The 12,425-nt window shown below is 41.0% G+C and overlaps 1 protein-coding gene across 1 annotated transcript; it reads left to right on the forward strand.

Moving 5' to 3' along the window:
• Nucleotides 1-1,241: 1,241 nt before the first annotated feature.
• Nucleotides 1,242-4,671, forward strand: LOC120026454 (transcription factor 15-like). The gene is made up of 2 exons (XM_038971319.1): nucleotides 1,242-1,886; nucleotides 4,306-4,671. The coding sequence occupies exons 1-2, from the start codon at nucleotides 1,389-1,391 to the stop codon at nucleotides 4,369-4,371; spliced, it is 564 nt and encodes a 187-aa protein (XP_038827247.1). The 5' UTR covers nucleotides 1,242-1,388; the 3' UTR covers nucleotides 4,372-4,671.
• Nucleotides 4,672-12,425: the final 7,754 nt, after the last annotated feature.

A 12,425-nucleotide genomic window follows, 5' to 3' on the forward strand; every position in this document is an offset into this window, starting at 1 on the left:
ACAAGCTGAATGCACCGAGCTGTCTGTTTAACCTACTGGCACACAGCTCGGACACTCATGCATACCCCACAAGACATGACACCAGAGATCTCTTCACAATCCCGAAATCAAGAACAGACTATGGGAGGCGCACAGTACTACATAGAGCCATAACTACATGGAACTCTATTCCACATCAGGTAACTGATGCAAGCAGTAGAATCTGATTGAAAAAAACAGATGAAAATACACCTTATGGAACAGCGGGGACTGTGAAGACACACACAGGTACAGACACACGCATACGCACACAGGCACAAGCACACGCACTCTACACACGTACATTGTAATATTGTTGTATGGTGGTATCATACATTTTGTGTTGCAGATATATAGTGGTGTAACAATGTTATATGATGTACTGTTTTATCTTTTGTTTTATGTGTAATGTAAGTGCCTTAATGTGTTTGGACCCCAGGAAGAGTAGCTGCTGCCAGGGGATCCCTAATAAATACAAATACAAATGGGAATTAAATAAATAATTATCTAGCCAAGTTCTTCAACTCCTCCACAGAGTTGATCACAGACTAGAGTTTTTTCAATGAACCTCCGACTCCTTCGAGTCACTAGGTGTCAACACTTAAAATATGTTCATTCTTAAACCTCTTTAATAAAACGTGAACCAAATACAGACACCGACTGTTTCCTCATTGCTGCTGATCAAGATGGCAACTCAGCAAGGTGCATGTGCTAATTGAATCTCAACAAGGTGGTTGTTTTATTTAAAAGTATGGATTTCAGCAAACAAAGACAGGCACGCAACAACAGAGGACAAACATATGCACACGGTAAGGGTTTAATAACTTACATGTTTGAAGGGTCAAAGCATATCGACTCCAAGGAGTCTGAGGTTCATTTAAAAAACTCTAGTCTGGGCTCAACTCCATGGAGGAGTTGAAGAACTTGGCTAGATAATTATTTATTTAATTCCCATTTGTATTTGCTTCACCATATCATGCAAATAATGCTTCAAGTTATTAAAATTATACTGACCTATTAAAATAATACAAGTTGTTTATAGTCTATAATATCATTTTGAAGGGCTATGGTTCCTGTTGGACTGTAGCCTAATTGGTCCATTTGGACAGATTGGTTTGCATGTCCCAAACAACCCCTCCCCTTCTGCTAAGCTACAGTGGGCTGGCTATAAGAGCTTACTCAAGCACTCAATGTTAACTATCCGGCAACACCATACTATGAGGATATGTCAAAACAATTTTTTCCTATTCGAGGGGGTATTCCTATGCAAGTTCTGACCTCAACGGCTGTCCATGAGCACATATTAAACTGTAGGCTTATTATCTAAGCAATACTAAATTCATTGTAATTGGGTTATACTTTAGTTTATAATGGCTTTTACAATGCTTCGGCCGGTGGCAACTCACCCCTTCTCCTCCTACCCTCCTGATCTCAACATGATCTCGGACGACGAGGAGAACCGCAGCGAGAGCGACGGCAGCTCTGACCAGAGCTATGAATGCTGTGCCTCTTCAGATAAGACTTGTCGGCAGCTTTCCCGCATGGTGGGAGTCGGTGGGGTTGTTGTGGTCAAACAGCGCAACACAGCCAACGCCAGGGAGCGAGACCGGACCCAGAGCGTCAACACCGCCTTCACCGCGCTCCGGACACTCATACCCACGGAGCCGGTGGACAGAAAGCTCTCCAAAATTGAAACGCTCCGGTTGGCGTCCAGCTACATCTCACACTTGGCCAACGTTCTGGTGCTTGGTGACGGGCGTGAGGATGGGCAGCCGTGCCTGAGTGCAGTGTACCGCGCGCAAGGACATGGAGAGAGGAAGCAACCCAGAACTATCTGCACCTTTTGCTTGAGCAACCAGCGAAAAGGGGTAAGCGTGCATGACAGTGCTATGTCAAGTATGAATTCCAAATATATTTATATTATTTTACATAGTAGACTAGACAGGCAGCATTGCACCACCCTTGACAGCCTAGTAGTGTACAGTGCCTTCAGAAAGTCTTCATACCCCTTACAGCCTGAGTTCAAAATGGATTTCAAAAACAAACTATTCTCACCCATCTACATACAATACCCCATAATGACAAAGTGAAGACATGTTTTTCGAAATGTTTGCAAACTTATTGAAAATGAAATACAAAAATATCTAATTTATATAAGTATTCACACCCCTGAGTCAATGTTAGAATCACATTTGGCAGCGATTATAGCTGTCTTTCTGGGTAAGTCTCAAAGAGCTTTGCACACCTGGATTGTACAATATTTGCACATTATTATTTTTTTAAATGATTCATGATCTGTCAAGTTGGTTGTCGATCATTGCTCGACAGCCATTTTCAAGTCTTGCCATAGATTTTTCAAGCCAATTTAAGTAAAAACTGTAACTAGGCCACTCAGGAACATTCAATGTCGTCTTGGTAAGCAACTCCAGTGAATGTGTTTTAGGTTATTGTCCTGCTGAAATATTCATTTGTCTTCCAGTGTCTATTGGAAAGCAGACTGAACCAGGTTTTCCTCTGGGATTTTGCCTGTGCTTAGCTCTATTCCATTTCTTTTTATCCTAAGAAACTCCCAAGTCCTTGCCAATGACAAGCATACATAACATGATACAGCCACCAAAATGCTTGAAAATATGAAGAGTGGTACTCAGTGATGTGTTGTGTTGGATTTGCCCAAGACATAGTACTTTGTATTCAGGACATAAAGTTGATTTCTTTGCCAAATTTTTTGTAGTTTTACTTTAGTGACCTTATTGCAAACAGGATGCATGTTTTTGAATATTTTATTCTGTACAGGCTTCCTTCTTTTCACTCTGTCATTTATGTTAGTATTGTGGAGTAACTACAATGTTGATGTATCCTCAGTTTTCTCCTATCACAGCCATTAAACTCTGTAACTGTTTTAAAGCCACCAAAATCCCTGAGGGTTTTCCATCCTCACCGGCAACTGAGTTAGGAAGGACAGCTATATCTTTGTAGTGACTACGTGTAATGATACACCATCCAAAGTGTAATTAATAACTTCAACATGCTCAAAAGGATATTCTTAAAAAAATATATATGTTTATTATAAACTGGGTGGTTCGAGCCCTGAATTTTGATTGGCTGAAAGCCGTGGTATATCAGACCGTATACCATGGGTATGACAAAACATGTGTTTTTACTGTTCTAATTACATTGGTAACCAGTTTATAATAGCAATAAGGCACCTCAGGGGTTTGTGATATATGGCCAATATACCACGGCTAAGGGCTGTGTCCTAGCACTCCTTGTTGTGTCGTACATAAGAACAGCTCTTAGCCGTGGTATATTGGCAATATACCACACCCCCTTGGGAATTATTGCTTAATTATAGTCTACTTTTGTTGCATTCAATATCCTCTACAAAGGTAGTAGCATGTTTAATTAACCCTAGACTTGTTTTGATTGGGCACTTACAATTAGTATTAGGTTTGTAGTCTCGTTATTCCAGTATATCCAAACAAATAAATGTCAAACATAGTTCATGTCACAATGATAATTTGGCATAAAAACAATACTAGGATGATAACAAAATACTTTCTTGCCAGGTCACATGAAGATTCATCATAATAGGTATCCATCAGTTCAGTTTCAATCTGTCAAACATCTTCTTGAGAGAAAACACCTGACTGGCAAAGGATCCCGTTTAGGACGTCATGTAGTTATTCATTTCATGTTCAGTCTGCTAAGATATCCTTTAAAGGAAAAACTGAGGCGGGGCCGAGGGGTTGTTGACGTCAATTACACATACACAATCCGTCTCAGTGCTTAAAAATGTTTCTTTAACCTGTCTCCTCCCCTTTATCTACACTGATTGAAGTGGATTTAACACGTGACATCAATAAGGGATCATAGCTTTCACCTGGATTCACCTGGTCAGTCAATGTCATGGAAGTCATTTTGTGCCTAAAAAAAGGGGTTAAATATGTGTTAAACATTTTTTGGGGGAGTTTCCTCATCTTTCTTATACTGTATTGCTCAGATATAGTCCAGACACTTCAAAACAAACTTCCTTTAGAATTGTTTTTTAAATATCTGTTTTTCCATGTTATTCAATACATTTCTATGGGCTAATAGCAGTAAGGCCAAATTCAATGTTTCATCAAATAATTTTTTATAGGCTCAGACTCTAGTGTTAAGCCAAAGACAAATATGCATGTAGTATTCATGTTTTGGTTGCAGATGTTTCCAACCACAGAATTTTCAGGACAGAAATCAATTCTGATGTTATTGCAACTTTTTGGCCTAACATGATATTTGTTTTTGCAGGGGAAAGATGGTCGGGGTTGTCTGAAAATGCGTGGAGCCAGTGCACTACGAATGAGCCGAAAATAGACGGCTCTCAGACTTCAAGGATTGTTGAATTCAAGTCAGCACCTCAGGGAAAAAACTCGAGCTAACACACCCGCTGTACATATACCGACACATAGGCCAGAATGCCCTCCAACTGTGGGAAAAGACTGTCAAAAAGACGCGTTTCAGGAATTTGTTCGTGTGAGAAAAGGCTACTCCTCTCTGCCGCAATGCTGGTTATGGAAAATGTGATTTTGGAGAAACATTGTCATAAATGAGACTTTATTTGGTTGCCTTTTCAACACCATTTTGAATTTTGCTTTAAAATTATATTTTTACATAGTTGTAGTTGTCCCTAGTCTTTATTTCAGCCCCTCAATACCAACAATGTTGTGGTGTTATTTTGATATAACTTACAAAATGTTTACCAACAAGGTGATGTAACAGATTATTTAAAGATAAAGTATGTCTGGGAATTTCCGATACAGTTTACCTTATCCTTCAGCAATGCTAAGGGCCTTTCCAAAATACCTGAGATTGGTCAATTTTAAAGTGGCCAACCAAAGGCCTTTTGAGCCTAATAAGGATAGGACATGTCAGTGTGTGAGGAATACATGAATCACTCTGAATCATCACGCTCTGAATTTGCTCTAAAACGTTAAAGGGAAAACAGGAAAGGCAACATGAATAGTGTCGGTAGATCTTTTGTCAGGAAAATATGGTAAAAGTGAGTTGAACAATTGGTAACACTTTAGTTAAAGCCTGTACTTTAGTTAATGCTTTATAACCTGTTCCTGTAAACACATATAGGAGCCTCTATTAATGTCTTATAATAAGGCTTAAAAATGTCATGTCTCTATCTATTAGTTCTTTTTGAGATTGGTTCGGTTTCAGATCGATTATAAAAAAAAAATATCATGGTTTTCGATTTCAGTTTCTAATTTATGTTTTACATGAAATGCACTTTGCATTATGTGGGTTGAATGCTGTAACACAGAATAACACAATTAATACAAGTCAATGGATGGTAGTGACTGCCCATTACTGCTTATCACTTATTAACCATCATTTATTCAGATTAATTTAATAAAATAATTGTTTTATTTGATGCCTTTATTTCAGTCATCATCTTATCTCTATAGAGCAGCTGCCTCTGCAATCTGACAAAATCACGATTTTAGTAGTTCTTCAAAGTAAATAAGGCATACTTTTATGACTGCTGAATAACAACAATCAATCGCTTAGATCATGCATTTTCAGGCTCATGAAGCAACTGCTTTACTTCCCTCTCGATCGCGCGTTCTCTCTTCTGTCTCCGCGTCTGCGCCGCACAAGTTTAAATTGAACCAACGTCGGTCAATTAGTTGTTTAAAAACCCCCAAAATATGTTGGTTTAATTGCTCAGCACTACTATATATATGTATCAACATTTCCACGGACTCAAACTCATTATGAGATGATTATAAGACATTATAAAGGGGTCAGTCATACATTTTCAAGACAAGGTTTACAATGATTATCACATAATGCATTGTCTCTGTTGGCTTAAAGTAAAGTGTTACCAATTGAACAAATTCAGTGTTTGAGTTACAGATCCATGCTAATCAATACGCAAGTCTGCAGTACAGTGCACTTAGAGTATAAACCATTCAATGGTGTTGGCTTATTGAAGCTGTATTTCAACAGCTGCAGAGGACCCCAGGAAGCAGTAAGCTGCAGGGCTTTAACACTGGTGTGTTTGAGTAAATCTTGCGGGTTTTAATGCACATGTGCTATTGATTAGTCACACCTAATATCACCTAGCAGCCTGTGTTGAGCAAAACACAGCTGCCGATATGTTAATGGCGTAAATCACAACTCTCCGGAGCTGGAGAGGTATGGAGGGGTCAGAGAGCTGTGTGTCTGTGTGTGTGGGTGCGTGTGTGCATGCCTTTGTATGTCTGAGTGTGTGAGTGAGTGAGTGTGAGAGAGAGAGAGACAGAACGAGAGTTTATAAGAGGTGAGTTATTGTTTTGTAAAGCACCTCTAAACCTGTGTAAGTTGAGATTTAGTCATTTCTTTAAATCCTCTGTCATAAAGCCAACTTGTAATTTCCAATAGACTTATATGATGTATTTTCCTCATAACACACATGCTGTGACATTGTTTGAGTGGTTGGTTACCTCTGATAATATAAGGCCAATAAAAAAAATATCAGTAGCCTGGTTGTCTGTCTCTTAAGCTAACATTCCATTCCTTGTACTCCATGTTATGTTATGTGCCGTGGAGTGGAATGTTAGCTAAACAGACTGGCACTCAGGCTACAATATCACAGCTCCCATCACCAGATTTGGAATGTTGTCATGTCACCACAATTACTACGTTACTGTAAATGGCAAGTGTTACAAAGTGGCATTGTTGTCGTTACAGCCACAACCCATCAATAATGTACAATTAATTGTGCACTTGCATAAAAACGCTCCTAGTCCCAGTCCCTTCTCCACCTGCTGTCAAACAGACCTGGGTTCAAAAACTATTCAAAATCATTTGGCATACTTTAACTGGGCTTGATTGAGCTTGCCTGGCACAATTGAACCAATAGAATAGTCGCAAAGGTGCAAACCCCGTCCACCTGGCACTCCAGGCAGACTAAAGCAAATGCTTTAAAGAATATGAAACATTTCAAAACACTGTCAAAACGGGACAAATTAGAAACTGCTGTTTCACTGAGCTTATTCTGTAACTCTGGGTCTTGGGGCCCACTGGGGCCCCTTCAAATGGCTCCCAGAGGCCCCCGAGGCAGGAAGATGTCACGGAGGAACAGGAAGGAAAAGCAAGAACAGCCGACCCGGCAAAGGCCCTCCCTGTGGGGCCAGCAGGTCCTGGGTCAGTGCCAGTCCTGACATCAGCCTGCAGAGCTGGGGTCCAGATGTCCAGCTTCTAATTTTAATTAATGGGTGGGAAAGCCTGGCATTCCATCATGTATTATAGTCCAGAGGAATGTACTGTTTCACTAAGTCCCTAACAGCTGGTAAGGTTATGAGAGACAATGTGTTACACTGTTACAGTACAACAACCTGTAGGCTACTGTAACACCGCCTAGTATGGAGGATGCTGTTGTTACTTACCTTTATTAAGTTGACTGAGAGAATTTACAGCAACAGCCTGTATGTTGTTGAGAACAGAACATTTGACTGCCATTGAGTTGAGATGGAATAAAAGGAAGATATACACTTTAAAGTAAATTGTCTTGTCAAAGGAGTCCCCATGCAGCACTTACTCAAATCCTGTCCAGCCACATGCTTGACATTTGCTGAGGGAACCATGGGACAAATAGGGCTAATATTGTGATACAGTTCCCTCCACCACGCTTCGACCAAAACAAACCCTTATTGTGCCTTATCTCACACAATCCACAAGGGAGGTTGGCCCCCCGTTCAACCTAAAGCTTCCTGTCCAACCTGCATGTCAGAAGAGCTAATCGCCTTCAGACACGCACTGCAGCCTTTTCATGAGACAGGGCCTTGGATACAATGCTTCTGATTTTTTATGATGTCATGATCCTTTTTTTCCGTGGAAGAGGGATGGGAGTGTGGGGAGCAACTGAATCCAGCCAAGCAGGCCTAACCAGAGCCAGACAGAGGGAGGGAAACAGTGTGTGTGTGTGTGTGTGTGTGTGTGTGTGTGTGTGTGTGTGTGTGTGTGTGTGTGTGTGTGTGTGTGTGTGTGATGCGTGTGTGTGTGTGTGCGCGCACCTGCGTGGGTGTGTGTGTGTGTGTGCGCCTGCGTGGGTGTGTGTGTGTGTGTGTGTGTGTGCGCCTGCGTGGGTGTGTGTGTGTGTGGGTGTGTGTGTACTGTAGGAGCGATACTGTTGACACACTCTCCACCCGGTGGACACACTGGGGGCTATTGTTTCCCTACAGCACGCAAAGGGAGGAAGTGAAGGAATGCCCTGAGACATTAGCCTAGAGACAATGTCAGTCTGCTGGGGCCAGGGCCGGGCCTTGATTGCTGTGTTTCCCTGGCTCCCACTCCTGCCGCTGGGCGGGGTCCTTAATGCTGAGGTGAAAAGGCAGCTAATTTTGAGCCCGATTTCTCCCATCAAAATAATCAAACAATATGAGTGCGCAAGCAGCCCTTCAGGAGGAAAGAGGCTTCCATCCTTAGTAACCATCCATCAGGGCGTAATAGTTCATTATTGTTTTGAGCAGGAGCATGGGGTCACTGGGGGTCAAGTACTTGTATAATATCAGAAACTGTATGCACAAAACACTCTCAGAGTAGCACTGCAGATCTAGGATCAGGTCCTCTCTGTCCATGTCTTCTTATTCATTATGATCTATAAAATATATATATATATATCCTAGATCAGCACTCTTAGGAGCTTCATGGATACGGCCTTGACGTCCATCTACCATAAACACAATCCTATGAGTCCTCTGTAAGTTAAATGAATAACTCAGGGCATGGAATGCTTGTCTTGTTTAGCGTTCTCTCTCTCTCTCTCTCGTAAACATTACTTGTATCTATCTAATGGTTTCATCACCACAAATGTGTAACTGTGCTTGTTGAGGCAAAAGCTTACCGTACGTAAATCACCCACTCTAGAAATGTATTAAACTACTTGCCATACCCTCAATGACCAACTATTTTCTGTATATCCTAACCTCGACATGAGATGATCTAAATGACTTAAAGGAATGAGTTCTCAATATGTAAATTGCGGTCTAAGTCTATTTTGTTTTCACTCATGACGGCTGACACTTTCACACCTTTTCCAATGTTTGTGAGTGTGTGCGTTTTATTTTTGTTTTTACAGTAGATTGGAAACTCTTCTGGCTAACTGAGTGTAGACGACTAGATGTCTGAAACTTAAAATGTGGCCTGTATTTCATTTCGAAAACCAGGAGCAATTGTTAGGAGGATATCCTCAATCAAGGACCCACAGAGCGCAATGAATAGCCTCACTAACAGAAGCACACTGACCCATAACCTCTGGGACCTACATGTAAACGTTAGGCTACCTACATTGGAAAGAGAGGAGCTCCTCCCTAAAATAAAAAAACACATAATGTGGGATACTTTCTGTTTGTTGTTTGTAAAAATAGTCATTTTACCATGTCCAGTCAAACGCCTAGATGCAGATCTGAAACATCTGCAAGGCCTGGGTGACATTTCATATGGATCCAGTCTAGCCTAACCATTTTGAAGTGGGGAAGTGGCAAGCAAGACCGAAAGTAGACAGCAACAACCCTCATTTACAACTGTGTGTGCGAACACAGGTTCAGTAGGCATACTATATCCTTTCTGTAACTCACAGTGAGAACTTTCACAGATGCAAGTTACATATCGCCCCCTTGGGTTGAAAAATATATATGGAGTGGGGTGTATTTGTTTTATGCTTTTATTCATTTCTCTTTAAATTAATTAACATTTGACTGTTGTCTGTTAGATGTCCAGATGCCTCTTAAAATACAGTTGAAGTTGGAAGTTTACATACACCTTAGCCAAATATATTTAAACTCAGTTTTACACAATTCCTGACATTTAATCCTAGTAAAAATTGCCTTTTTTAGGTCAGTTAGGATCACCACTTTATTTAAAAAATGTGAAATGTCAGAATAATAGTAGAGATAATGATTTATTTAAGCTTTTATTTCTTTCATCACATTCCCAGTGGGTCAGAAGTTTACATACACTCAATTAGTATTTGGTAGCATGCCTTTAAATTGTTTAACCTGGGTCAAACGTTTAGGGTAGCCTTCCACAACAAGTTGGGTGAATTTTGGCCCATTCCTCCTGACAGAGCTGGTGTAACTGAGTCAGGTTTGTAGGCCTCCTTGCTCGCACATGCTTTTTCAGTTCTGCATACAAATGTTCTATAGGATTGAGGTCAGGGCTTTGTGATGGCCACTCCAATACCTTGACTTTGTTGTCCTTAAGCCATTTTGCCACAACTTTGGAAGTATGCTTGGGGTCATTGTCCATTTGGAAGGCCCATTTGCGAGACTTTTGGAGGTCTTCAATTTTTTTTCTGATGTCTTGGCTGATTTCTTTTGATTTTCCCATGATGTCAAGCAAAGAGGCACTGAGTATGAAGGTAGGCCTTGAAATACATCCACAGGCAATATATTTCAACATCTGAATGTTGGGAATGATGAGAGATGGAGTATGGAAAATTAATGTCTATTTTGTGATGTCATTAAAATTGCTAGAAAGACGTTATAACGGAAACACTGTAACTTTTACACTGTGTATATCAGGTTTACACCCTTTATGTTGTGTAGAAAATATCAAGGATAAAGAGAATGTTTTTGTGACGTTAAGATTGTGATTTTTGTTCTCTAACGAGATCATAGTAAATTATGATACCTTGTCACGCCACAGGGAGCGTGGGTATAAAAGTTTGAATTAAGAATTAACATATGAGACTAAAATGGACCACAGCTGCAGCGAGGTCTACGATAGTCACGACCCGGAAAGCAAGACGAGGTTGAAGAAGACAAAAGAACCTCTAACAATCCAACGCTACGGTTGAGTAGCTGTTCTAAGTACTGTATCTAAGAAGGTGAATTTAAGTAGGACCATCTGGTTATTCTCTTAAAATCATCGTTGCCTACACTGCTTTCATCACCACTCTGGGAACATCGACACGGCTGATTAGTCATCCTCAGGAGACCACTCTTCCAGATCGAGTGCAAGTAAACAGACAACTAAGAAGAAGGACATTGTGACCTCGTGGACAATCAGAGACTTACACCTGAGAACGAAGGAGAAGGCCATCCGAAATAAGAAGGCCCAATCGAACCCTTCTCACCAAGCGGAACCCTGCTCATGAAGGCCTGGGCCCAACAGAGATACCCAACAAAGAACTTCAACACGTAAATAAATGCATTACTTCTTACCCAAAAGAGTGGCAGTTGGGGGCAAGGTATTAGGGCTACTGTAAGCGTAGTTTACAAATGTATCCAAGTGTTGCTTCTCTTTCTCGCTTTCTCTCTCCCTCTTTAACTCTCCATCTTGTGTAAGTGTCAAAGTGTGTTGTCCACTAGGGACTTGTTGTCATCGTATTACGTTTCTAATCAATAACCTATACCGTGTGTGTGTGTCTGTATCCTATGTTGTCATGTAGTTTGTTAGTAAATAAATAGTCAAATAAATTTGTGTGGTACGGAATGATCAGTGAGACTCGGGTTTGTGCAGATTCACGAAGTCTGCGACGTTCAGAATGAGATTGATATGAGGAAATGATTAATTAGTTACTCTTATGATATCTATATATTCTTGAGTTAATTCGGGAGATTGTAACTTGTTAAACAACAACCAAATTCCTAATGAGTTGATTGTTACATGATTCATTTAATCTAATAACAATTAAACATAGTAGGTAATTATTCTATGAATAACAGTCATCACATTAATGATAGTCACATCACGACATATTGGAGCCCTGTGTGAGGAATCTAAGAAAAAACTAGGCCTTACTATTGAATTCAGTCCATATGAATTGTGTAGCAAAATATGTTATACACCAATAGCGCTGTAGGCAGGACAAAGTGGAGTGGCGTGTGTGTGGTTCCTTTTCATCCAGATACTAGTAGGGAGAGATTGACTCTTGTGTTGTATATCAGATGAAAGGTCAGTGTGTAGGGAGGTCAGAAACCTGCCCGTGTGGTGCAAGGACAACAACCTCTCCCTCAACGCGATCAAGACAAAGGAGATGATTGTGGACAACAGGAAAAAGAGGACTGAGCACGCCCCCATTCTCATCGATGGGGCTGCAGTGGAGCAGGTTGAGAGCTTCAAGTTCCTTGGTGTTCACATCACCAACAAACTAACATTGTCCAAGCACACCAAGACAGTCGTGAAGAGGGCACGACAAAACCTATTCCCCCTTAGTAGACTGAAAAGATTTGGCATGGGTCCTCAGATCCTCAAAAGGTTCTACAGCTGCACCATCGAGAGCATCCTGACAGGTTGCATCACTGCCTGGTATGGCAACTGCTCGGCCTCCGACCGCAAGGCACTACAGAGGGTAGTGCGAACGGCCCAGTACATCACAGGGCCAAGCTTCCTGCCATCCAGGACCTCTATACCAGGCGGTGTCAGAGGAAGGC

This window comes from Salvelinus namaycush, chromosome 2 (assembly GCF_016432855.1).
Source record: "Salvelinus namaycush isolate Seneca chromosome 2, SaNama_1.0, whole genome shotgun sequence".
Lineage (NCBI taxonomy): Eukaryota > Metazoa > Chordata > Actinopteri > Salmoniformes > Salmonidae > Salvelinus > Salvelinus namaycush.

What these genes read in the sequence shown, in the direction of transcription:
- LOC120026454 (XM_038971319.1), top strand. Translation starts at nt 1,389, where the DNA reads ATGGCTTTTACAATGCTTCGGCCGGTGGCAACTCACCCCTTCTCCTCC. An exon ending in TGAGCAACCAGCGAAAAGGG is followed by an intron (nt 1,887 to 4,305) that starts GTAAGCGTGCAT and finishes TTGTTTTTGCAG; the next exon opens with GGGAAAGATGGTCGGGGTTG.